General features: G+C 36.5%; 1 protein-coding gene across 1 annotated transcript; it reads right to left on the bottom strand.

The window, feature by feature from the left end:
* Positions 1-1,760: 1,760 nt before the first annotated feature.
* Positions 1,761-26,717, bottom strand: LOC146165596 (actin-6-like). The gene is made up of 10 exons (XM_083381374.1): positions 26,594-26,717; positions 25,926-26,010; positions 11,339-11,416; positions 9,914-10,255; positions 8,604-9,077; positions 5,492-5,637; positions 4,761-4,928; positions 3,894-4,029; positions 3,187-3,355; positions 1,761-2,047 (listed from the first exon to the last, which is right to left on the bottom strand). The coding sequence occupies exons 2-10, from the start codon at positions 26,002-26,004 to the stop codon at positions 1,780-1,782; spliced, it is 1,860 nt and encodes a 619-aa protein (XP_083237500.1). The 5' UTR covers positions 26,005-26,010; positions 26,594-26,717; the 3' UTR covers positions 1,761-1,779.
* Between the last annotated feature and the right edge of the window lie 339 nt (positions 26,718-27,056).

Raw genomic sequence — 27,056 nt, 5'->3', positions numbered from 1 at the left:
CAACAATATCTAGCTTCAGTTGGCCTCGCTTACAGCGAACCGGCAAATGTTCCGGTGATCGAACCGCCAGAACCAACGTTTCTCGATTGGTTATTGGGAATAGAGCCTCCGCAACCAGTTGAACCCGAACCTGTTCCGAAAACTTTCGCATCTGTTTTACTCGAAACTTTTGAGGAAGTTTCTTCTCCGGGCTATTTGCAGCAAAGATTGGCGGACTCTGAGTTTTGGCTGAAAGGCTTTTTGGGCATGATAATCTGCCTGACTATATTCTGTGTCTTAAAATATGTTTTTAGGTAAGTACTTTTGTCTAATAGACTAATTCACTGAATCAGCAAGACGAACAAATTTTGTTTTCAGATTTCTGACCGGTTTTTCGAAATCAAGTCAACCTACCGTCAGTAATAATCCACTTCAGGTACATATACTTTATAGTAAGTAAAAAAAAATAATTGCTAATAAATATGTTTTTTTTGTACTATTTGTAGACGACAAGGCTAGAACTTTTGGAAAACAAAATGACTTCTTGTTTTGAAGCGGAACAGGTAATTAATTTAAATCCAAAGACACTAGCCTCTGGTATTGCATATCCCAAATTTTAGCAGTAAGATAATCTTAAAAGTAATACAGGTGGAAAATTTAAACGTTGTGCAGTTAAAATTTTTTAACTAAAATACATTAAAAAGAAAAATTAAGCCAAACGACACAATTTATACGATACAAAATCGTAACCATATTTTAAAAGCCTTAATAATATGACACACAAGGTCAAAATAACCTACCTGATTTGTGTCCCAGGTAATTTTGTTGTACCAGATGCTTCTATGATGTCACAAAGACCAATTATTGCAAGTTTTTACGTAATAGTAAATGTAGTAATTCCTTTATTTAAATGACATATTTTACCCTGGGCTATTACCAAATGGCCGTCTTGTCGAATAATTCAGATTTTGGATTTTTATATAATTGACCCTATTATACTTACTTTCAGGAAAAGATGGATAGCCTGCTTAAAACCAACCTTAAAGTTTTGGAAAGAACTGAAAATGCCTTGACCTCACTTGTAGACACACTAAACGAAGTATTACAGGTATAGGTTGTAACACAGAAAACTTAAAAAGTAAATTGTGTTTTCTAAAACGTGAAACACGATTTTATTTACTTAAAAATTTTTTTTTTTTCAGAGCAACCAGGAAAAATGTGGGAAAGCCCAGCGTGGAATGATTGGGGATGCACACAAGTAGAGAATAATCAAGATCCCTTAAAATTAAAGAAAAGCTTAAATTTGAAATACAAGTACAACGACGCGTAAAAATTTATTTCAACACAGCAGTATATATGCAACGAAACGAAAAACGAAAATGCACCGACTTTTTTACAGAGAGAAAATCATCAGCACAAAATTAAGGAATAATACAAAAGTGCAAACATGATCGAGCGCGCGAAATTGTTGCGTCACAATAATGGCAAAAAAGTGGCGTTGTGACGCATCAACCGAGATTAATTTACATGGCTGTGTGATATGGCCGGTAAAAAACTAATATTTTGGCAAAAATCGTGATTAAAAACTTTTTGCAGCTAAAATTGCCCAATCAAGATTATTGCTTTTATAAATTATAACCTGGTCAGTCCAGTCTAGAAGCGTTGATATTTTGATGAGGAACATTTATGAAAGGGTTTCGCAAATCTCTATGGTTTTATTAAACCATATAAAAACGCATAAAAATTGAAAAACAAAAAAATCCAGTAGCCTAACCTTTCAAAGTTGGCTCCCAGCGCCGTTTAAAAGCACATTCTATGCACAACAGATGCACCCCTTTCAAAATATACGTCCTCAGTGATACACAGACTAGGAAAGTTGGACTGACCGGCCAGAAGTGAAGCCCCTACCCAGGCAGCATTGTCCCCACACTCGGACAACTGGACCCCCAAATCACCGACCATCTCCTTAACTTCGGATCGTAGCCTTGCCTCCATGCCAGTCAGTTTACTGTTACCTCCAGCTAGTAGAATCTGGTTGCCACTGGCTGTTAGCACATCAGGATCGATGCTGAATAAAAATTTAGATTTTACGTTTTTGGGTCAAAGTTGTGTAGGATGTTCAAATCAGGGCTGTGGAGACGGACTCTGGACTCGACGGAGTCGGTTTGTTTTGCTGATTCCGGACTCGGGACTTGAGTAAGATTACGGTAAACTACTCGAGTCCGATGTGCGCATGCGCAGTACCAAATTTCAAAACTGTTTAGGCCACAAACTGTAAATAGTAAAGGTTGAATATTCTCCAATCATGTATTGTGGTTGGACGAACTATATGACACCCCAAGAGTACATTTCTTAATATCCACGTTATTTTAGTTACGTAAATATGTGAAATCAGGGAGTCAAACCGGAACCGAACCGGAACTTTATGAACCGGTTTTGGTCCAATTTTTACCGAACCTGAACCGTTTTATATGAAATTCTGAGGAGCCGAACCGGAACTGAATCCTATATTTTAAATAAACCTGAACCTTAACCGAACCCGAACCTGTCAACAAAAGCGGTTCACTCCAGCATGACGTCACAACCTCTATTTTACAGAGTTAATCTATGCCATGTTCAAAATTTTATGAAAAATAATGAATAGTGATTACATAAAACGTTAGTTTTTTATTTTTCAGATATTTCGATAACGAGCAGCTTGTTTACGCCGCGTAACTCTGCATTTATTGACCCACATTTTCATCTCGTATTGCATCCGAACCGGAACTTTATAAACCGGTTTTGAAAACAAATTTAGTCGAACCGGAGCTTAACCGGAACTTTTAAAATGCTCGAAACCGAAACCGGAACTGAACCGAATTCCAAAAAAATCCTTGAACCCGAACCGAACCTGAACCGGAAAAGTCAAACGGTTCAACTCCCTGGGTGAAATACAAGCTGTGGAGTCGAAGCCGGGCCCGGGACACGACGAAGTCGCACGCTGTGCCCGAGTCCGACTCGGGGTGGGGTTAATTATTCTGGCCGGTGTCGGACTCAAGTGTTATTATCAACTTGATAGCCCCGGTTTAAACAGTTTTGGAACCAAGTACGTATTTATTAATGTCCTTAATAACCGTCCAAGTAATATTCTTTTGCAACTTATATAGAAATTTAATAAAACCTGGGGAAATAAATAAAAAAAGGTAGAATAAATAAAATGTTTCTTACTTTTCGATTGACTTCTTTATGAGTTGGGGAAGTCCCGGACTTGCGCTTCCAACGAGACTTGGAGAAAATATTGGCTCCACGCACCCTGTAAGTTCTTTGTCGAGCACAATTACCTGGCCGTCAGGGAGCGTTATTTCGTGTTCTTCTGAATCAGAGGAAGGTTTGCCGTCTGAAGGAAAAAGTTGTCAGAAAAAGAAAAAAAGTTAAAAAACAGCTTAAGTTTGAAATAAAGACTCCAATATGCCAAGATTGCAAAGAATTTGTTACCACTAAGTTAATCGTAAAGTAGCTGGTTGTTAAAAAAAAGCGATAAAAAATTTGTAAACAAGCAAGCCTGTCTTTTTGCATAATAGCATTTAGCCTAAGTTCCCCTTAAAATTTTAAGCAATTAATTTCATAATATTTAAAATGATATTTAAAAGCGTGAAGAATTTCCAAACAATGACTTGTGTACCAATCTACATTATATTGAAAAAAGAGCAAATGCCGATACCTGTAGCTGTAAGTAATAGTTAATATATTCTCGCTTTTCGACACAGGTAAACTTTAAAATATGCTTTTAATGGTTCAAAATGAATTTTTTACCATTATTGTATAACTTATAGTAAACAAAACAACGAACACAATTTTAAAAACTCCTCAAAACATTATAAGATAATTTAAAGCAACTGAACACACTGTAGCCTACAACCGCCGAGGTCACTCACCCAAGGTCACACGTGCGCATTTCTCCTTGATGTTGTTCACGATCTCGAGTTCCGGAACTGACGTAAAGGTGCTTCCCCTTTCGCGCTGAGCGAGACGCGCCAAATATTCGGTCACGTGACGACCGCCCACCGGAAGCTGCGGGCGGGAATCGATAATAAATGTTTAAGCGCGGAAGCACAGAACACTTTTATAAATCGATATAAAATAACACCTTGTTACATTGGAGAAGGTGTTCTTACTCTATCAGTCATTATCCCGAAGGAGGTAAATCGACAATGTATAAGACCATGGTAAAATATTTTTTCTTAAACTATCGTATGTGAAAGTCATTTTTGTTCGCACATATAAAGGTTCGTTGATATTGAGCGTGTTAGAACTCAACTGCTTAGCTGATAAAAATCTAAACAATTCGTTTTATTAAAAACACATTTGCATGTCTAAAATATATGAACTTGTAAATTTAATAAAATATATAAAAATAAACACACATATGTTAAACAACTGTGATCTATCACTTGTAAAACTGCTTTTTGAGTAACGACTACGGATTATGTACCATTAGTACACCGGAAACCATCGCAGACTCACCTAATCTGTCGATGAATGATGCAAGCAGGCAGGCTAGAAAAGCAACTAGTCTGTGGTGAGGTTTGAACTCATGACCTCCGGTCATTTCGGGACCGTCTCTCTACCAACTGAGCTTCACAGGCTCATAGAGGAGCAAGTCGAGAAACAACCACAAAAGTTGCCTGCTGCACCTTGTTCGTAAAACTAGTTTGTGGTGAGGTTCGAACTCACGGCCTCCGGCCACACCGTGACGGCCCTTTCGGTTTAAAAATGTGCAGATAAATTATCCTTAAAAGTACCTGTTGTAGTCCATATTCCAAGGTGTAACCTTCATAGACGGGAACCACTTCTGTGAGACCGTGACCACTGCTGACCACGATCGCCCCCTGGCGGTTGGCCGTCAGCGAACACATGGCCGCCTGATGGCGTAGCGTGGCAGCGGGACACCTGATCGTTTCGATGAGAACCTAAAAAAGACGCATGTGTTACTGGGGATTCTTGTAGACAAGAAGTGACGACTAACGAACAAGTTTGAGTAAATAGAACGTGACATTTTTGATCAGCTGGTGGTCCTGCCTTGGCATTGCGCACTGCTTGACAATTAGTGTCAGCAATGCGGGAATTTGAATATAAACATGTTTTCTCGTTGTTGGTAAATACTATAAGGCATATTACGCATAGTTGAGTAATGATGGGCAAATTCTTTACAGGAATTTAAATCCGTGTTTATTGGGCTACGTCATTAAATAGGTCAATAGAGAGTAAGGTGTTCTAAGTAAGAGCTATTCAGTTTGTGATAAAATCTAATCATATTCCAACTTTATTACAATAACGAAAGCAATTTTTAGCATAATGGTTGACCGTTCAACGTAGATCAAAAATAGCCCTTACATACGAATGTAACACATTGTCAAATCGAATGTATCCTATTGAGAAAATTCCCTACTTCGTTTTTTTTTTTGAAGTAACTACACTTATTTCTGATATTAAAGTGCCCCAAGTGAACTACAAACGTCATAACTAGTTTTACTTCGATCATTTTCTCTCGTTGTTTCTTGTCGGCGCCGATTGATTCCGTCACAATGACTGGATGTGACGTCATATCCGTTTCCAATTCACCCGCGATCACGTGATCCCACACTTCCTGCATTTTCCTCCAGTTCGAAACGCGACCGTCTACAAAAAATCAATTCATGGAGGATTGAATAAGCTTGGCTGAATGAACTGCACTTTAAAGGGGATGTTTCTATTTATAGAAAGGGTAATATTGCTTAAGAAGTTGCGACTTAAATGTGCAGTTAAATTAACAGACGAACGCGACCTTTTTTGGAATTTTGGGGAATTTTTAAGATACACTAATATGGTAATAAAATAAATTGACAAAATATCACCATAAACACTATTAAACAGTCATGGATTGTCTTGGAAAGAGGTATTTTCTATTTATTGTAAATCGTTAGGCGTTCTTTCGCCTTTTGTAAAGTAAAACAACCCAGTTAATATGTTGTATGTGACAAAAACCTGCCTAAAAACAACCTTGGAAACAGGATCATATAAATATGGGTTTACAGAGGGTGATACATACATTGAGAGAGAAATTCGATTGACAAACCACCACAACAAACCGCCACCAATTGCCACAATAAAGCTTCCATGTTGTTTTAAACCCACTTTTCCTGTTTTTAGTGACGTAAAATACGCGGCAGCGAGTTGTAATGCCAATCAAACAGAAATAAATGTTGACTTAACTCTATGGTATAAACACGGCGGAATAGGGAAAAACTTAAAATTTTACAACGTGAATGCATTACACATAGCGTAAAAGCATAATTGTATTACAGACTAAACCTTATACTCTATTTAGGTTCGTTTCGGATGCAGCTATAGCTGTGACGTGATATAAAATCCCCATTAAAGGATTTCCACTCGCGACTTGCATTTATTTGCTGACTTGGTTATTTTGGAAATGCGTGACTTGCGTTTCTATATTCAGGCAGTAAATAGCTTCGGGAAAAACCCTGATGCGTTACTCTAATGACCTACTTTCGTGACGAAATATGATCATGGCCGACTATAGAGGCAAGTTTCACCGTCTCGTAAAAAAACAAATAATAACTAAATAAGAGAAGTGAATGGCAATATTTGAACAAGTGCCAAATTAGACCGTAAAAAACTAGTCAAGTGAAATTCAAAAATTTCATGATTGGTTGGTACTTTGTGGCCCCCGATCACTCTTTACAAAAATAGTCACGAAAACGCCACAAGGGAAGCCTGTGAAGTCATAATCAAACCACAATTTAGACGCTAACTGGATAATAGTACATCGAAATCCATCACAGACTCACCAAATCTGTCGATCAATGATGCAAGCAAGGCAAGCTAAACAAACAATTATCGTGAGGTTCGAACCCACGACGGCAGTCATACCGGGACCGTTGGTCAACAGATTCGGTAAGTCTGCAAAGGCGTTCGGTGTACTGTTGATACGTAAACCATAATCGTTGATCAAAAAGCAGCTTCCGAAGGGCTATTACAGTTGTTTTACACATATGTGTGTGTATCTTTGATTAACAGGATAATAATTGAAATACTAATCTCGTGCCAACCCGAAGACGGCTACAAGCTTGACGGGGCTTAGATTAGAGCAGAGTTGAGAAACGAAAAAAAAAATTGGGGAAAAAGCCAAACCGTTCTACAAAGTGGCAACATCCTAGTTTCCAAGCATTAAATCAGCAAGTTAAAAATTGGCTTTTCGGCAAACTTCAGGGCGATGAAGATCGGTAAATGGGCGCAATTTCAAGCGACATTTCGTGTACTACACTTAAATCTTATCCGACTGACTTTGTGGCAAACCTTCAGATAGCGATCAAAGCAAAACAAGCAAATTCAAGGCTTAAGCATCCGTTTGAGATAAGTGTTGCTTGTGCGGAAGTCTTTACACGCTTTTACGCATCTCAAGGTATTTCTATTTGATTTGGCAGGTTCATGTTTGTTAAATCAGAAAAACAGCAGTAACCTATTGCACAAAAAATAAGACAGAAAACTAACAACATGAATGGCGTTTTTAATTGTCCAGCAACTTGTAAATTATGGCGACGAGCCAATATACTTGGGAAATTGCGACCTTTAGTCGCGTGTGCATCCCGTTTAATTTGGTAGGGTCGCCGACCTCAGTAGATTTATAATGGTTAGATAAAAAAATTGAAATTGATTTTGAAAAAAATATAGAGAGTTTGGTTCTGAAAAAAAGAAGCAATACCAAGACATGTCTTATATTCGCTACTTATGAAATGGTAAAAGGTAGTAAAATACTGATCTAAATGAAATATATTAACGTTTCTTCTAAGTGCTTCATCATCAGTAGCAACGTGACGCTAAAATCTCGCTCGTATATTGTTTCAGTTATTACACAAGTTTTTATTTATTTTCAAGTAAAAGAGATTTAAATTATATTAACTCTCCCAGAAACAATTAACATTATGCCAAATTACTATTTGCAATAAGTTTTGTTTTACCGTAATTAGTATCAATTATCCCCGAAATTATTTTGTGTGTAACATAATAGGTTGAATAAACTAAACAACATCTACTTTGATTCCTTATTTACTCAGGTTACCTTAACAAGAAAACACATTACACTGTAAGTTTAATATCGCTTTGGAAATCTGGATGAATTAAACCGCCCCAAGCGTGTATTTCGCTGTATTACAATCCACAGCTTTAAACTAAATCCTTTGGCCCGGTGACTTCCTAATTTTTAAGAAAAATTCACGTAGCGGACCACTTGCAATATTTTAAATTATTGTTTTGAGGAATGAAAAAAGGTTTGAAAAGAAAAGCGTCACTACATTATGATCTTTTGTAAAACTAACAGATCTATAGCAAAGTTGATCGATATGAGTTCACTTGCTCAAAATAAAAAAACTTTTTATATTGCTCTTTTAGAAAATAAAAAAGCCTAGAAAAAAAAGCTTTGTAAAGTTTAAAAAAATATGCAAAATTACCAAATATATAGCGAAGTTGCTTGAGATGAGTTCACTTGCTTTATTACATTTTCCCTAATTTGGATTGACAGTAGGACTAAAAACTGTTAATTCGCGGAATAACTAACCACTTTAGCTCTAGCACATTTCTTATCTCACCTTGAACCGGATTCTCCAACGTCAATGTGGCGTGTCGCGTAATCGCCTCCTGACCTATGAACTTTGTCCCGAGCGCCTCGCTCCACGCTTCACTGGCTCCAGCCCTCCAGCTTCCCACCACGTTACGGATGACAGATGACGGCTTAAATTCTCCAGCAAATCCGACCCTGACGTTGCACGAACCGTTGTCAATCACTATCGGCCTGTCCAGTGACGTAGCGGCTTTGTCTTGTGACGTCACAGTCGATAAGGTCGGGGCGGCGCCGCGCATTACGTCATCAACGCTCGGTGGGGGCGCCGTGACGTCATCATTCGCGGGCGAGTGTTCGCGATTTTCAGTTTCGCTTTCTGGGTCTTCGTGGATGACGTTTTTTGTGACGTCATCAACTCTATCGAGTATGTCATCGTCTGAACTTTCGTCGATAAATTCGAGGTCGTCGTTTTCCATTTCGGCTCGTAACTTGTCTCTCCATTCTAAATACATTCGGGAAATGTTTTTGTTTTATGATAATCTTTTTAATCCCCTATCCAACCTGAAATAGCTGCTTATAACGTACATTAAAACCTTAAATTTTAAAAGAGAGTAGCATAGAGTGTTCATAAATTTCAAGTAAATCTTAGAGTATTTATGTTGAAGGGTGACAGATACACACAGGCGTAACTATTATTGCGATCTAGCTCTTCTAAAGTCGCTTATTACCTATATTCAAGAATCTACAAATAAGGGTGGAAACAGTTTTAACAGGGATACCGCCTTTCACATGAAGAAGACACACGAAATAATGTCGCTTGTCAAATTATTGTTTGTAAAATATAGTTAGAATTACTAAACAACGAGGAACTGAACAAAAATTTCAACATAAAGCAAGGTCCACATAAATAAATTACCTGAATAAGCTTATAAAACTTAAAAGTATTCACTTGACCTCTTTTTCTTACAAAACAAAAATAACTTTTATCACACAAATGCGAATATGGGGAATTTATAAATAACTGTCACAAAAGTATATTTGTTTTTCTAGGAATAAAAACATTTGAAAAAAAACGTAATATGAACTAAGACTCACATGCAAAAATAGTGAACTACATGTAAGCATATCTTTGTCCACTTGTATACCAAAGTGGTATTGAATAGCTTGATACAAAAGTTTTATTAAAAATAAAATTATTATCTTCTTTTGAAAATGTCTTTATATTTTATTTACCTTTTAAATCAAAAAAGCCTTGGAATTAAAATATTTGTTATAAACAGCTCTTATTAATTTATTAACGCCAGAAAAACCTTATCTTGCTTATAAAACGAAACTTACCCGTGGATTTCGGGACTTCTATTGTTACGTCACACTCGGGCGTACTCGCGCGGGATCGCGACTCAGTGGTGACGTCACAATTCGGTTCATTGTCGTCGTGTGACAATCGATCGAGTGACTCAACGCTCTTGGATTTCTCCAGCTCCTCGAAAACGAGCTCACTGAGACTCTTATCATCTCCGTAGTTTGGCATCCGGAAGAGCTCCGAGATGTCACTGACTTGACGAGACTGACGAGGTCTTCCAAGCTCCTCCCGACTCGTCGGCCCTTGCTGGGTGAAGAGATCATCTTCCTTGATGTAACTCGGGTTGTGGAAACCGTTCTTCTCGCCAACTCCGTTGCCTGGAGGAAAATAACTCAGTTGCCTGGGAAAAGTAAGTTGCCTAGGAAAGAATTAACTCAATTGGATGGAAATGAAATAACTCAGTTGGTTGGGGAGAAACACATTTGTTGTCTGGAGGAAGAACAGTTCAGTTGACTTGGAAAAAAAAGTCAGTTGGCTGGGAAAGAAATAACTACTTTGTCTGCAAGGATAAAAAATAACTTTGTTGCCTGGAGAAAATGTAATTAACTAAAAAAAACACTTCGTTTGTTTAACATTACAGCTTCTTAATTGCCAAGGCAAAATAAGTTTGTTGTCTGGAGAAAACCATTATGTTTTCACAAGACATAAAACTTAGTTGGAGGAGAAATACATATCATTGACTCGATAAAACTTAGTTGGCTCAGTAAAATAAATAACATGTTTTAAGTGATTCAAAGTATTTATCTAAAAAAAAAAAAGATAAAATGAGTTACGTAGAACAAAATAAACACTATGTAAGAAAAACGATGTCGCAATGTGGTATCAGTAAACAGCCTTTAGGCATTACGACATTATTCTTCGCCACCATACCCACTTGTCGTTTTCAGTTTCTTTCTTACTTGTAAACCAGTCAGTCATTTTATGAGACGATGACTGACTGATTAGGTTTAAGTTCAGGCTGATGGTTTACTGCTTGCAATTCGGAGTTACAGTCATCATTCAAAGTCAAAGGGCAAGATGATTTACTTGGATGCTATTAAGTTAATAATTATAATTAAACCATCATTGTGCTTTTTGCGATAAACTTTTTATCTTCATAGGTTGGTTTTATGAATTCGTTTCGCGTGAGTGCGTCGCACTAGAAACCGCAAGACAAGAATTCTATCGAGTTCCCAATTAACTTTAAAATCACTCTGAGCCGAAAATTTAGTTTTGTTTAAATCGCTCAACATTCGCCGCATTGTTGCGCAATTCGTAATCGCGTCGAAACGCCCGAAGCCCAATACCTTAAGCACGCGAGACGCTGGCCATTGTGACATAACAGGGCAATTAAATCTTGACTCGCTGTTCGCAAATAATCGTCCGCGATTGTAACGTGACAATGGGCTTCGCGCGCTCACCGTTCTTGTCCTGCAGAATGTCGTGGATCGCGATCTCGTCTTTCCGCTTGGCGGCGCCCTGGTTCGGATCTGGCTTCTCTGAAAGAAAATGACGTCATAGGTAATTTACGTCATGGAACGTGCCGGAAAACGAAACAGCCTAACAATTATTGAAAATGTAACGCTTTAGGCCCCTGATCCATAAAGTTTAGCGATTGCTAGAAATCTTTCAACATTTGAACATTTTATTGAGCTAAAAATTTATCAGCGTTAATGTTCCATGTTTGTGAAATTTCAAAAATTTATTCTTTAAAATATTTGTATCGGCCTACGAACTTATTTAAAGCGGGAGAGCAGATTATATTACATAAATTAATCAAAACATAACATTTTTATCCTAATAATAATAGGAACATTCCTAAAGCGAATAGTTTATCCTGGAACAAAAAAGTTCTGCGACAATAAAGTTGTTTAGCTTGATAATAAATTGCAAAGCCAAAAAGGTCGAGTAGATCGACATTATCTTGATTAATAAGACGTTTTGATACGAACTTGTATCATCTTCATGTTATTTAATTGCAGAAAACGATAAAACGGGTATTTAGAGGAATCTCCTACATTTAACATCAACCAATGATGAACCCGAATTTAACGTAAAATCAATCGGAGAAAAACTTATTCTTATTGTGTTAATCACGGGCCACCTTTGTTACGAGTTTAATTTCAACTGTGACGTAATGGTGCACTTAAACAGCTGAGTGGCCTCGCCTTGCAACTGAACACCAATCGACAATTAGTGGCAGTTTGATCGCCTATTCTCACACCTCTTCACCTATTTTGTAACACATTAGTGCACGAGTCGTTATGAATCACGTTCGTTTCTCCTTAGCGACAAATCCTTATTCGGTGAAAGTCGAAATTAGGTCAAGTTAAGAATAAATGTCCAAGCTCACACAGAAGTGGAGAATCATGTTGATGATAAATCAAGATTCATTCGAACTTTCACAAAGTGATACCTACTTTTGTATGAGCTCTATTATTCATTCTAAGTCAACAACAACCTCAAGTCATTATCTTAAGATGTAATAGAAATCGTTCGAAACATGCTTTTTACTTCTGTATGGGCTTTTATATTCATTCTACCTCAAATTACAAATTTCAGCCATTATCATAATAAGATTTATTCAAATCGTTCACAAAATGCAACCAGCATTTGATTAGGATATGGTATTCATTCTACGTCTAACTATACGATGCTATAAATAGGTAAACTTAGGTTTTTTGTCTTGTGCATGATTTGAAACCGCACGATGGTGACGTCATACGCGGTCTGTCACGAAGACGTATCGCGTTTCATGTGGTGAAGAGCGCGGCACTCGACTTGTGAGAGACGGAGTAATGCGTCATCTACAAGTTGCTAACCTGCTTTCACATCCAACTAACCACTAAGTCTTGTGGCTACAGGACAATAGGAAATCGTGTGCAAAGAGAATCGCTTTTGGAAAGCACAAACTAGACTGAAAACGCCCAAAGTACTCAACACTTGGGCTAAAAGGCACGGTTTTCTGGCTGCACTACTAACTTATATGTTTGAAATAGAAAATATGTGGACGCCTGACAAGATAACAGCTTATTTTTTATCGCTGTTCGTTTGTTGTATTACAAATCTATAAGACGAAAAACGAAAAAAATACGTTTAAATTGAATAAACTTTAACATGCACAACGATGTGATTGTTTACTAGTTAAAAGCACTCTAAATATTTCTAAACGCTTTGTAGAAATTTGTCATAGCGCAACTCCAAGAAATGCAGAACCACGTTCGTATAAATATAACCTATACCACATGGTATAGATGTTGCATTTATGAGCAAATTTATAATTTAACGTGTTTGTAAGTAATATCGTTACTCGTACCAGGGTGGAATCTGATACCGAATTAATGAACTTTATAGTCTTTATACCTTGTAATCAGTCTTACAAAATGTTTTTATACCGAGAAATAAATAACTATGTAGCAAAATTGACTTTCTACTGTCTTGTTAGCTTAAAATACCGAGTTTCCTAAACGAAATGAAAACAAAGTAGCTATTTTTGTTCTTCTAAAGTTTGTTGCTGCTGAGAAAGTTAGGAAGTATTTAGCCGCGGGCAAATCTATGCAAAACGTATACGGAATTTTAAAGCAAATTTAGGGTTTAAAAGGCCAGAAAGAAATCGAATCCCTTCAGAGCTGTTTATCTTTTATGAGTCAAAGATTTTGGGATTTTTAAAGTTTTTGTTATCTCTCCAAAAGGTAACTTTAAACCCGAAAGGATATCGCTTCTTACAGAAGCAACAACTTTGGGATTCTCGTAACCGTCATGCACCATTGGCGTTTCCTGCCGCAAACACGTGATCGCAATCAAGCGCAACCGGAGCCCCAAATACGTCCAAATGCAAGCCAAGCGTTACGTCAGGTTTGCTGCGAAACAAACACGACCATTATGACGACAACAAACAGACCCGCAAGCTGAAACTATGACATCATAATGTATAAATGTGTCCGAAACGTCAGAACCAAATACCGCATTGTTTCCAATTTGCCTTCATTTGATACCGCAACATATAAGTCAACATTTTGAGCCAAATCTGTAAATTTGAAAAGCAAAGCATATGGTGCCATCATAATATGTGGCTCGCGGTCGCATTGGTCTACCGAAAACTAACTCGTGTATCCATTAATAAAAAAACAAGTTTTTAAATTAACTAAATCCTTAAGACCTTAAGATATATGTTGCTTTTTTACAAAGAGAAAATGTAATATATAGTCACACAACTACTGTTTAATTTTTGAGTAACCAGTTAAAAAATTAAACATAATAGTAGTTTAGGTTTAGGGTTACCCTAACTTTAACTCCATGAATTTAATCTTACTAAGGTAGAACACATTTAAACCGGTGGGCTACATTCTATATTGGAGTAAGAAAATAAGGCTATAACTAGTATAGGAGAATCAAAAATTTAGGTCACATTCCTTAACAAAATCAAAAAGGTAAATATATATCTCGTAAAAATAGCGGTTTTATTGAAATCTGCCATTCACAGGCAAGGCGCCAAACGGCCTAAATATTTACATCTCTTCTAACTGTGACGTAGTTAGGGTGAGCAAGAAAGGGATTTCCTTGTAATTCTCAAAGTAAACAGACACAACAACCTGTAAACGAATACGATAAACAGAAGTTAAGGAAATATCAGCACTATTGACGTAGGGCGTCTAGCTTTAGCTTTGATTTCATGTTTTTATTTTTTTTCATCCGCTGTTTATATATTTTTGTTATAAGTTTGACATTTTAATTTGCAATATATTTTAAAAAAATGAAAAATAATGTAGTTTACAGCAATGCAAAAACAACTTTTTTCGTTTGACTTTAGTGTTACCTAAGTAACAATTTCCTTTGGAAACTACAAACTCAAAAGCGATTCAAACAATTCTAGACAAAACGAAATCTAATAGTGGCGGGTTTGCCTTAATGCCAAACCTTAAACAACTGACTTATTTAACAATAAATGTACATTTTGCGGTGATCACCATTGAACAAACACTGGCGCACCTACAAAGGTGTATATTGTGCACAAAAATGGCAGGAAATGTGTGTTTGAAGGCCTACAATTGGTTGTATTTCGGCAATGTACCAGCAAAACTCGATTTATTTTCTGCGTGTTAACAAATCCCATAATAGGCGTGAAATTGCGGAAACATTAGCTGCATTGTTTACAATTCTTTGTTAACTGTTTGTTTTGCGCAGAACAAGCCTTGCTTCTAAACAGAATCACACCCAAACAAAGCACTAACATACCGAAGTGTGTGAAGTCATAAACACATCAATCATGACGCAGAGAAACAGCTTTATGACATCACTTACCTCTGTTCGGTGAACGACAGCAGACGCAGCATTGCGAGGTTAGAAACTTTTTAATTTTACCCATTACATTTGTACTGTACGCAACTAGAAAAATTCTAAACACAAAATTCCAGGTTTTGGCTTGTTTAATATCTCCATATAATACAAAATCAAAATTGCAATATTCCACAAAATTCCCCATAAACTTTTAACCGTTTTTTTTTTAGTTTTGGATTTAGTACATGCTAAGGAATGATAAACGTCCGAAACTATTTCTTGAAATGTAAAAATAGCTAACTGCTATTTTTTAGTTGTAGTTACTTAAGTTTTGTTGTTTGAGGAGAACTTTGTTAGAATTTAAAATACCGTTTCGGACCCTCAAAAAACGTAAAAAACATTGGGATTTTTTTACTTGAAAGAACTTAACGAAAATGAACAAGGGCAGCCCATAGGAAGTGTTTGACACTATAGCGGGTCTTTGGCATTTTCGACGTGACCTTTTAAAAGGAATTTTTACACAAAGCAGTCAATTTCACGCCTCTGTGCACGCCACTATTACATCACATAACACACTTTCTGGGCTTTATAACTTAGTTTTCTGGAGGTGAAATCTCGTGGGGTTGCTAGGTACACTACAAAGTAAGCTCTCTAACAAATTATCTAAAAATTATTTGTAGTAAATAATTACTATATTGAGCAATCCTACTTGATACATGGATAATATAATCTGCTCTATAAAGTCACATTTCCAATAAATGCTCCGTAGTCAAATATTTCCTTTTTTAAGCCATGATATCTGATACAAGTGTACTGCCCTTTAAAACTATTCTGTTCTATAAAATAACATTTCCTAAATATGCTACGGAGTAGACTAATTCGCTTTTCAGCCATTCTGGTACATGTTTATCGCGCTGGTAAACTAATTTATTCTCTAAAATTATGTTTTTTAATAAACCGCTACAAACATATACAGTTGCTGTTGAACTATGATGAAGCAAAATAACCTTAATTTTCGCCTTAACGTTGCGACGACTGTGAGCCATGTAATTTGGGTCGAGCCGATAATAACGCAGTTGAAAGTCAACCTACATGATATCATCGGAAATCAGGCTAATACATCACAGTACAAATGTGAAAACTGGATTATGCACTGCAATCACTTATCTACCATATAAAGCCGGATAAAACGCATAATGAAATTACTAAACATTAATTTAAAGTTCTGGTGAATGATGTTATCAGGTGTTTTTACGCCTTGATCTTTAAAGATTGCAGCGATAACAATTACCGAACGACATTTCGCGGTAAGGTTTGTTTTCATTTCACCTTTAGGAAACTTAAACTGAACCGTTTCACCGCTAAATTTACAGATTGCCTTACAAATTGATTCAGCTGGCTTGTACTGTAGAAAATGCCTGTACAACCTCGCCTACAGGTCTGTTTACCTACACTTGTTTTTCCTTATATGTTTCTGCGTGTTTATTTCTCAGTAACAAACGCAAGCGAATTAAACGTGCTTTTAAAAGTCGCAAAAAACTCAAACCACCAGCCTAACCAATTTAAAAAAAAATACAATGCAATAAAATTAATCAGGGCTAATTAGAGAGAAGCGATAGCTCTGTTTACCTACACTTGTTTTTTCTTACATGTTTTAGCGTGTAATAAGTCAGTAGCATCGCAAGCAAATTAAACGCGATTTACTTGCTTTAAAATTTCGCAACAAATATAAATTACCAGCCTAAACCAATTTTGGATAAAAATACACTGCGTTAAAATTAAGCAGGCCTAATAAGAGAGAAAACACGCGGCCGCAATTGGCGCAGATAACCTAATCGCGGGCTCTTGAGACACTCAGCCAAACTACGACCTTGCAAGCTTAGAGCTGAGGTTTGATACTGAGGCTGTTTTTGCTTCTTTCGCCGCGGGCTTCGTTTTTACGACAGAAACTTCTTCGGCGGGAATGTTGGCCACTCGAGACGCTCAATGCATCACCTCACACCACTGAACCGGCCCTGCTTAACGTCTGCTATCTGTTGCCTGCTCTATGTTAAAGCTGGTGGCAGGAGCAAAACAACAACCTACACACCAAGGCCGTAGCTTAATCAGTATCAGTAGGTCCCAGTACGTACTGCCGTAATACTCACTTATGGTTTAAAAAGTAATAACTGCGAATAGTAAAAATCATGCCTAATTCAGTACTATCATATAAGTTCTATAAAATATAAAAGTCTGTGAAACGAGGCTCTTACTATAGGTTAATCGAAAAAGTAGCGTTATATACGAAAATGCTGTACAGTAAGATCGTGAGTGTAGATTCGGAATAAAACCATAACAAGTTTACTGTAACTTGAAATCAGGTGGCAACAGTTGAACGACAAATTGCAAGAACAAAACAAATGTAAATTACCGTTTATAGTTAAACAGTGCCGCTTGATTTCTAGGTTCACAAAAAAACAATCTCAGCTATAAACAACAAATACCGTAGCTTTTACCATACATATTTTACAATAAACACTAGCAAGTGGTGCAGCGGTTACACCAGTGGTAGTTCCATTTCTTCCATACACGCTAGCTAGCACTTGGTCTGCGAAGTCGCTTTAGCCAGGCCCCGACCTTAACTGGCAATTGAGTTAGCTTTCGACCTGCCAATCTTAACATTACGTAGCTTTACCACCTCTTACATGCGAATATCGTTAAGCGTGGTGTAATTTATTGCTGCGTGTAAGGCATTAATACAGCAAATTGTACTGTTTTTATCGACAAGATAGGCTACTGAAAACAGATTTATCAAAAAATATAGGTAGCTTCCTATTTTTATTTCAATTGTTTTCCAGCCAATGTACAGTTTATGCGGAATGTGACTCTATCTAAAACACTGATTACTGAACTTTTTTGCTGTCACCTAACTGTTACCCATTGCACATTACCTTAGTTTCTTCTTTTTGTGCCTAGCTATAGTGAAACAGCGCTTAATCTGTTGCTTTTCGTGCTGCAGATGTGTAATTTTAAGTTCTACTGTTTTCACCGATGACTGAATACTTTTTTTGTCGCATCAGACTAACATGCCTTTTACGGTAACTTTCATATTTTTGAATTTTTCTATTTATCTGCAGTAACTTGGCCTTTTTCCTGCGACAACTTGAAAAAGAATCGAGCGGATTGCACGATTTGAGAAAGTCTATAGCACCGAGTACTAATTTGTGTTTATATTATAAACTAAATGGTAGCGCTAGCACATTATTCGTGGAATTTTCTACTGTTTGAAACTATACCATAACATAACTGTTCTTTTCATATATGCTGTTAATTATCTTTAAAATAAAAATTTCAAAATAGTTCGGACAATTTAGATACAATTTCATTGCATTACCGAAAATAAAATTAAACTTCCATGTACAGAACCGTCTTCTAGATTCAAATTACAATACAAACAGCAATACACGGCATAGTCCTAGCAACAGTAAAACCTAATTAAGTGAATGATCTGAATTAAAGATGCTTATCACACTTATAATGCATCAATATTGTGATAATCCGCCCACAACTTTTCAATTTACATTCTACACGCTCGCTTAATACCGTATATGCAGTAAAACAAACACCCTTTGTTACGTCGTAATGCACAGCACGTGTCGCTAACTCGAGAAGCGCGCGATTTCCTATTGTGCGTCATAATCGCGAAAATAAGCTGCAACTCTGCGTTAGCGGTTTGCAACGAAGCTAATCTGGAACATTCAACCATCACGATTTGAAAAACTTGATTTTCGACGTTTGTGACGTAACAGTTTAATTCCGTTTGTCCGGCCGTTCTAGAATAACCATAGACCGCCGCATCTTTTGAATAACTTAGATTAAGGAAAGGCGAAAACATTTCTGACATTTCAATTTGCGCACGGTTTAAATATAGCTTTAAGTTTGTGGGTTTAAAAACCTTATTCTACGTCAAGAATGATTCTGTTAAACAAGTGATTCTCAAACTGTGTCCCTCGAAATATTCTCAAGTTTATCGCGAGAAATTTTCTAATTTAGTAAAAAAAGTATTCATATGACTCAAACAAATGCAAGAATGTATGTCAGATTCCAATGCAATCAAACTTTTGGAAAACTAATAAACTTAGGACATTTTGCCTTATTCTTTGTCACGTATTAAGGGCGGGTTTTGTTAATATTGTTTTGTAGCAAGCATGCCGCAAATGTTTTAGAACCATTGCATTATACTTAAAAAATTGAATTAACAAAAAGGAAAAAAAGTATTTAATCAGATATACGAATTAGTTATCTACGTTTTAGCATACCGCCTTACTAAGTTTTTTTTGCAATACAAAAAGAAAAACCTTTTTTTGTAATACAAGAACAAAAACTTTTTCGTAATAATGAATTCAAGGGAAAAGAGAAGCAATTAAGTATTTTCGCATTTTAAGCTTCGCAGCTAAACGTTAACAGATATAAACAAATCAATACTTTTGCAAGCCTATTTGTGAGCAGCATATTTTGCCTTTACAACTTGTCATTAAAAAAATTGACAATATAACTGCACAAACAACTTTTTATATTTAACCTACAATTAAAATTTATTGCTTCAAGCAAATCCCAGCTATTAAGTAGCCGTCTGACATTAAGTGCCGGTAATTCGCCAAAACTGAGAGCGTTTGTCAATATTGACTTCATAATCAGGTATATGACGTCATAAGGAAAAGGACGCCCGTCACAAACGCGCCTTTCATGAAAGGCAAACAGCGAGCGTGTTTACATTTCGTGAGAAGCAAACTAGAAGTTTCATAGCTCATTACTGCCCTCACGTGAAAGAGCAACATAGAACATAGCTGCCACCACAAGCAGTAAAGAGTCACTAAAGTAAAATGCAGTAGTTTGATTGGTGATGGCTTGAAATTGATGCAGATTGCAAAGCAAGGCACAATGAAGCTTTTTTAATCTTAAAAATCAAAAAAAATTAGCACATTTTAAACTAGCGTGTTGCGAATACGGCTTGCAATAAAGCTAACCTCGAAACCCTTATTTTTTTTGAGTTTTATCTTGAAATGCCAAAAATTTAAAATCACAATTTGGGCGGAATATTTATTCAAATTGTTGCCTATTACTGTGGAAAATCTGTTTTAAACGCAACAAGCTACAGTGAACAAAATGGAGCAAATTTATTTAAAAAAAGGACAATTGTGTTTCTGTGTTTCATTTTATACTATAACCGCTAAAATGCTGTTCTTAATAGTTTAAAATAAGATATAACGATATTAAAAAAAGAAAAAATGGTGTTTGTAAACAATTAAAAACATATAGCTGCAGTTAAGTGACAAGTAAAGATTTGAAAACAAAATGAAATTTAGTTGCAACAAGAAGAATGGGCGAATATGGTTTCTCTTCGTTAAGATATCTGCTAAAACCGCTATTTAATCGCGAGAATGCTGTTTAATTGGTTGGTCAAATTGCGTACATTTAAGTAAAAAGTAAACTAGGTAAAAACGAATAAAAAAGTTCAAAAACACCTGGATTAGAGTAATGCTGTTTTGTGGGTCGTTAAAAATGTGCGCCAGACTTGAAAACTAGATACATTTTAGCTTTTAAAATATAAAATAGATTCAGAATTACTTAGTTCTTGAAAACCAAAATTGAGCCTAAAAATGCCGTTGGACAAAGAAGCATTTTCGGTAAAATCCGAATTAAATTAGAACTAAAATTATAGCACACAGGCAGAACACAAATTTGATGAGAAGTAGTCGCTCTAATTCAGTAGTCGGCAAACTGTGGGCCGCGACTCCATATGGGGGCGCCTAAAGCCCTAAAGCAGTGGTCGGCAAACTTTTTTCGTCGCGGCCCAAAATACTCTTTTCGGAGCTATTGAAGGCCCACTGCATAAAACCACTACGAAAACGGTGTCAGAAGTTTAAGGCATTAGAATGGCGTCACAAAGTTAGAAACACTTGTTTTTCTCGAACGAACTCGTTGGCAAATATGAGGCTAAAATCCAGTTTAATTGAGCAAAAAAAAGTGGGTTCATTAGATTTACATGGGCAAAACTTTAATTAAAAGGATACGTGAGGCATATGGCACTTAAAAAATTCCAATATTGCTCGAAATAACGGCATTTATAGTATAATTTAACAGAAATGGAATTGTACAGTTATGAGACACACGACGCAAGAAATTAGAGAATGTCGCTTTTTGGCTGAATAGATTTAAGTATAAAACGTAACATAAACGTACATAAAAATCCTTGCATTTGACTTCAAAAGTAACAACGTAGTTCAAGTAATTTGGAAAACTTGTTCTCCAACCAACCGGTGTGGTATTGTGCAACTCAAGCAAGTTTAACGCATGAAAAAGTTTACCACTATATCATCTCCACAGCTGAATGGCGGCACCCGCAATTACGTAAAACGTTCGCACGAAACACGTAGAAAGAAATCCATTACGTTAACCTTGTTTTAAAATTTGGATTTATATGACTGATCATACAATAGCCATATTGCAAAGTTTAAAAGAAAATTATATTAAACTACATATATTTTGGTAGAAATTACAATTTGCAGAGAGTCTAAGTTTACACAGCGTTGGCAAAAAATATAGTTAAACAGGCACTCTTGGGGCCCCATTTGGCAAGCGGGCCTGAACAACGCTAGGAAATATAATTCTTAGCCACATGAACTCTTAAAATACAGAAAGGAACGTACGGCTCTCAGCCGGCCCACAACTACATGATAACACTGAACTATTCAAAAGTAACTCGCGGCCCACTAAAAATGGCTCTGCGGCCCACAGTTTGCCGATCACTGCCCTAAAACATTTATGTTATGGGGTCGCCATTATTCACCAATATTTTTAGTGATTTTATCGCGCTAGTGGTTTAAACGAGTATATTAACAATACCAAAACAAATTAAAACTTGTTGCGTTTTATTCTTAAATTTAAATGTGTTTAAACTTCTATTTTCGGTACTCATGTGAAACCGAAGTTCTCTGGACTTTTGTATAATTTAAGCATAATTAATCGCTAATGTTAGTCAGGGGTTTTTTTAAACTTTTTTTACCGCGGACCCCTAAAAATTTTTTTTAACCTAGCGTGGACCACGGCTGATTTTGGTTTAAAAATGTGAAAGTGAAATGGAGTCTAAATAGGATTCAGTGCAAAATCGTTTTATTTTTAGTCAAACGGTTTTCTTAAAAAAAATATTACTTCTTAAATATACACCAATACTTTAATTATGCCTTCATGGACCCCCTAAAACTAGTTTGCGGACCCCCAAGGGGTCCATGGACCCCCGTTTAAGAACCCCTGTGTTATTTAGTTCAAGTATTACTTGTCTGAATACAAACTGAGTCCGCATCTACACATTTTTTTTAAGGTGTTTTGGGGGACTGAAACGGTCCCCCAAATTTCTCCAGCGGTTTCCCAAATTTTGGACTTGCAACTTTTTGGTATTTAAATGAAACACTTGCGGTCTCTTAAAACTACTTCACCCAAACCAAACCTTAAAAAAAAACTGCATCTACATACTAATTTCATTTTATTTCAATTGGGGTCGGGTAATAAAAAGCTTGTAGCCCACTGCTCTAGTTCATTGAATTAGAAAACCAGAACTTTCTAGTTGTCTGGCTGCAGTCTTGGTGTCTCTCAGTCGAAATTTAGTCTCGTTGACTTTGGCGCGTTCAACCAAGCGTATCAAAAGTTTCGTTTAAAGTGCAGTGAGGCGTGACCAAACCGCAGAGTTAGAAATGTGGTCGCGTTTGGGTGAATAAGCACAACAAGCGTGTTCTTGCTCCAGCCTGCTAGCCTAAGCCTAAAATAAGCGACTTTTAAGATTGTATATAACCTTTAGAACTACTTGTAATTTTACAAGCGTTTTGTTGTAAATACGTAAAAATCACGTTTAACATTGTGTCTGATTATCAGCAAAGTCGCTTAATAAGTCGGCTGTGACGTCACTATCTAACCCAGCGTTTTTATTAACTCGTATAATACAGTAACTATAGTTTTATTGAAGATCATACAAGTATGCGTATTGATTGACGTTATGATGACACTATTTCGGCGCTCCGGCTTTGTTATGAACACCAAGCAATATTTGCAAATTATGAATACAACACATTCATGCTCTATATCAGTGATTCTCAACCTTTTTTAGAGCAAGAGCCGCATTTCAAACCTAAGGTTTGCAAGGAGCCGCATAAAAACAACAGTAGGCATATAATTAAAAAACATTAAGAAAGCAACAAGAAAACAACAAATATACATTACGCTAGCCTAGGCTAACTAATTAACAGTGTTTGCCATAGCTTGTCGATCAGGACTAAATATATTGTGACGTAACAAACCACAAAATTATTTTAAAGAGCCGGATGGAAGTACCCGGTAACATTAGTACTTCGTACTCGGGATCCTTGCTGATACAATTCATTAATTCTTGATTTCTCTTACTTACTTTGTTGCAATTCTGCTACTTCTAACTAATTTTTCACTCGGTTAGAGAGCCGCAAAATGTTCAGTTGAGAGCCGCATGCGGCTCTGAGAGCCGCGGTTGAGAATCACTGCTCTATATGAATACCTATGCACAACCAGCAAAGAATATAAAGCAGTTGATACCTGCCTGTCACAGCTAATGTTATTATTTGAACGAATATTTATACAAATAAATAATAATTTCATGCAGTAAACAGTTTTTTAATGCCATGACCAGGTTAAATACAAAGCGATGGTTTTGCGGTTATGTAATTAACCAGTGCTTTGTTGCAACCATTTTGTTTTATGGTCGAAGATGGTCTTTACGCGATGTGCCATTTAACTGACATACATGGCTGTTTGGTGTCTTTTAGCAGTTGTTAATTCGCAATAATTTTTTTTTTCTTGAAAGTGTAAAACAATTTTACGTCAGCATTAAAACTATAAGGTCAAGTTACCCTTTAAATCAGTGATTCCCAAATTGTGCGCCACGGCACACTAGTGTGCCTCAAGTGTGCCGCGAAACAAGTGTGCTGCAAAACTTTTTGTAATTTCGAAAAAAGAGTATTTTCTAATACCAATAGGCATACACGCAAGCATTTTAGACTTAAATACGCACTATTTATTACAAATCAATAATATTGAGCCATTTACATATATTTTGTCGTGTGTTAAAGGTGGTTGTAAAATTACTCTATTGTTGTTCTGTTAAAAGTGTGCTGCAAAATAGTGAAAGTTTGTTTAGTGTGTCGCGAGACAAAAAAGTTTGGGAACCACTGGTTTAAATAAACAAATTTCCACCAATACGCATTGAAACTGAAGTAAAAATATTGGTAACTTGTTCTTCCGACGAGGTTTGATAGTCGTTCAGTATCGATTTGTAATCGACTGTCCTTAAGCGGTCTGGACATTTAACGATGAAATAGAGTTCCGTAGTCGTCTTTTACGGTTGTGTCATCACGAAATAGTATTTCGCTAATAACGCGCAAAACGCTTCAAACCGCTTATAATGTTTGCAGCTGGAACTTTGTTAGTCCAACATTTAGCAACGTGCGTTTTTGTAAAGCGGTGTCGCTGTGGTTTGGCATTGAACGTGAATTGGACTTCCTGTGTTCAGAACCGCTTCGCACGACCTAATTAATTACTTGTAAAACTGCCAATATCCCATTTGGATAGCCTAATAGCATGTGCGGATCCAGGGTTTTTGTTTTGGGGGACTTTTTCAGGTATTGCGTTACAATCTGGCGTCATAATCCAAGTAATCTAAAAAAGCGTGCGTTATTGTATTTATGTAGTTAAATCAGCAATAAATTTAGTTGGGGGGTAATGGCCTCGTGCCCGATAGCGGGTCCTCTAAGAAACGTAAATAACCAAGAATATTATGTCGTTTATAAAACAATAATTAAATGAAATAGAATTCTCTTGAAATTTTCCAATGTTTTCAATCATAGTTTGACACTTTTTTCATCTTTTTACAGTTTCATCTTTTACAGAACTTTACCGATAAAGTTTAAAGCGAAGGCCAAAAAAAACTTTTGAAAAGGTCAAATAGGGTCAGTTTTGATGTCAAAGTGCCACATTTCCTGTTGGATCCAGCCATGAATAGTGCGGATGTGGGCTACTGAGGCCTACTTTGGTTTTCAGTCTTACAACACAATGCTACCGATCGGATCTCTCAATACAATAAGTACGCAACTGACTGGTATGCTATTCTTGTATGCTAAGATGGTATTTTCGTCACAACGCTATTATAGTTATCAGGCTTTCCTTGAGTTCAAATTCAATATTTGCATACGACAAACGCCTTGTGCTAAAAAAGCGTGGGTAAACTTTACCCTGTAAAAATCACGACAAACGTTAGTTACATATGACCAACATTACTGTAAGAAAAGGAATAAATCAGTGCTTAAAAGTGATTTTAAACACCCAAAATTTAGGTGTAATTGAAATGTTGGCTTTCTTAAGACTAAAACAGATCAAATTATATGTATTGTGTTTGGAATAACGGTAATATCATGTTTATTTTAGAACCTTTTGCCAAAGACGCATCTACCAGCAGATTTGCATATCTCCAAGCCTAGACAGCGTTGACTGAAATGGCGTCACAGCTTTCAACAAGGAAATTCCAGCAAAGTTGCCCCGTGGATGTTTTGCCCGGAGCCAGACAGCAGCAATCGGGAAATCTCGCGGAATTCCTTTCCAGCAAAGCACGACCAATACCATTCACCCGCTTAGCTTTTATTTAAAAGGTCTACAGTCATTCTACAGAAGACTTACCCTTGTGTTTCCTTCTGAATACGAGCCAAGCAACGGTTGTAATTCCAAGGAGTAGAACTGCAAGCAGAAGGCCTTCCATTTTTCACTGCGCATATTTGAACAACTTTTGTGTGTGTTTTTTATATTCCTTGATTTGCCAAACGCTAATTCAAAAAAGCCTTATGTTTTTTTAAGGGGAGTAAATAACAGATATCAGCTTATCTGGGCTCTGCAACTTTAGACATGTACTTTTAGCAAGCCGGAATAAAAGCATGTTTTATTTATATGTTTATCATTATTTTGGTGGCCCTGAGAATAAATCATATTTTGCGGTAATGGTGTATTAAGCTCACAAAAAGCATGTCCTGGCATTCAGTACCGGTAATAAAATACCAGCAGTAACACGTTACAATAGCTGAGCCCACAGTGCCCAAAAGGAAGCGATTGAGCACCACGTTATTTGATATGTTTTAGAAATGCTGTCTCGTTTAAATTTAGATAATCCCTTCCAAGCCATGAATTAATGCTGTGGAAATCTCGATGGCAGGCCTAATCTGTGTTAACCATAAAATTAGATTAATTAAATCTTAAGCCTAGACTTAGGTTTTCCTACTTCTGCTTATTAAACAGGAATTTTTAATACAGCAAACGAATTGTATTGTCATTAAAATTGCTTAATTCCCGCTTACCTGCTAAATTTCAACGACAATTTCCAATTCCAGCTGTAATTTTGAAGAAAACGTTCAGTACAGTTATGCTATCAAACTTTGGCAAACTACTGGTGCATGTTTTAGCGATGACCTGTTGGCTAATAATACAATATATATTTGTAAATCATAAATCATTTGTTTTTCATCAAAAAATCATTAACGTTTCGCTAAATCGATATTTGCTTTTCTGCGAATAGCAAATAGTACACGGTTGGGTTAAATGTTAGCCTCAGTAAAAAGGTTTGTACACTCAACTAGTCTGCGCTTATTGAAAGCTGAACCGTGACCTATTCATTCCAAACAATACAAATTTGACACTTGAAACGAACTGGCAGCTTTGAAGTATAATCAAATACAGAGTTAGTATCAAACCCTTTGTATAACAAACGTACCTAATTTACCTGACTTACAAAACTGCAAAACGCAAGTTCGCGCCATTACT

This window comes from Ascidiella aspersa, chromosome 2 (assembly GCF_963924565.1).
Source record: "Ascidiella aspersa chromosome 2, kaAscAspe10.2, whole genome shotgun sequence".
Taxonomy (NCBI): domain Eukaryota; kingdom Metazoa; phylum Chordata; class Ascidiacea; order Phlebobranchia; family Ascidiidae; genus Ascidiella; species Ascidiella aspersa.
This window is presented reverse-complemented; position numbering and strand designations above follow the sequence as displayed.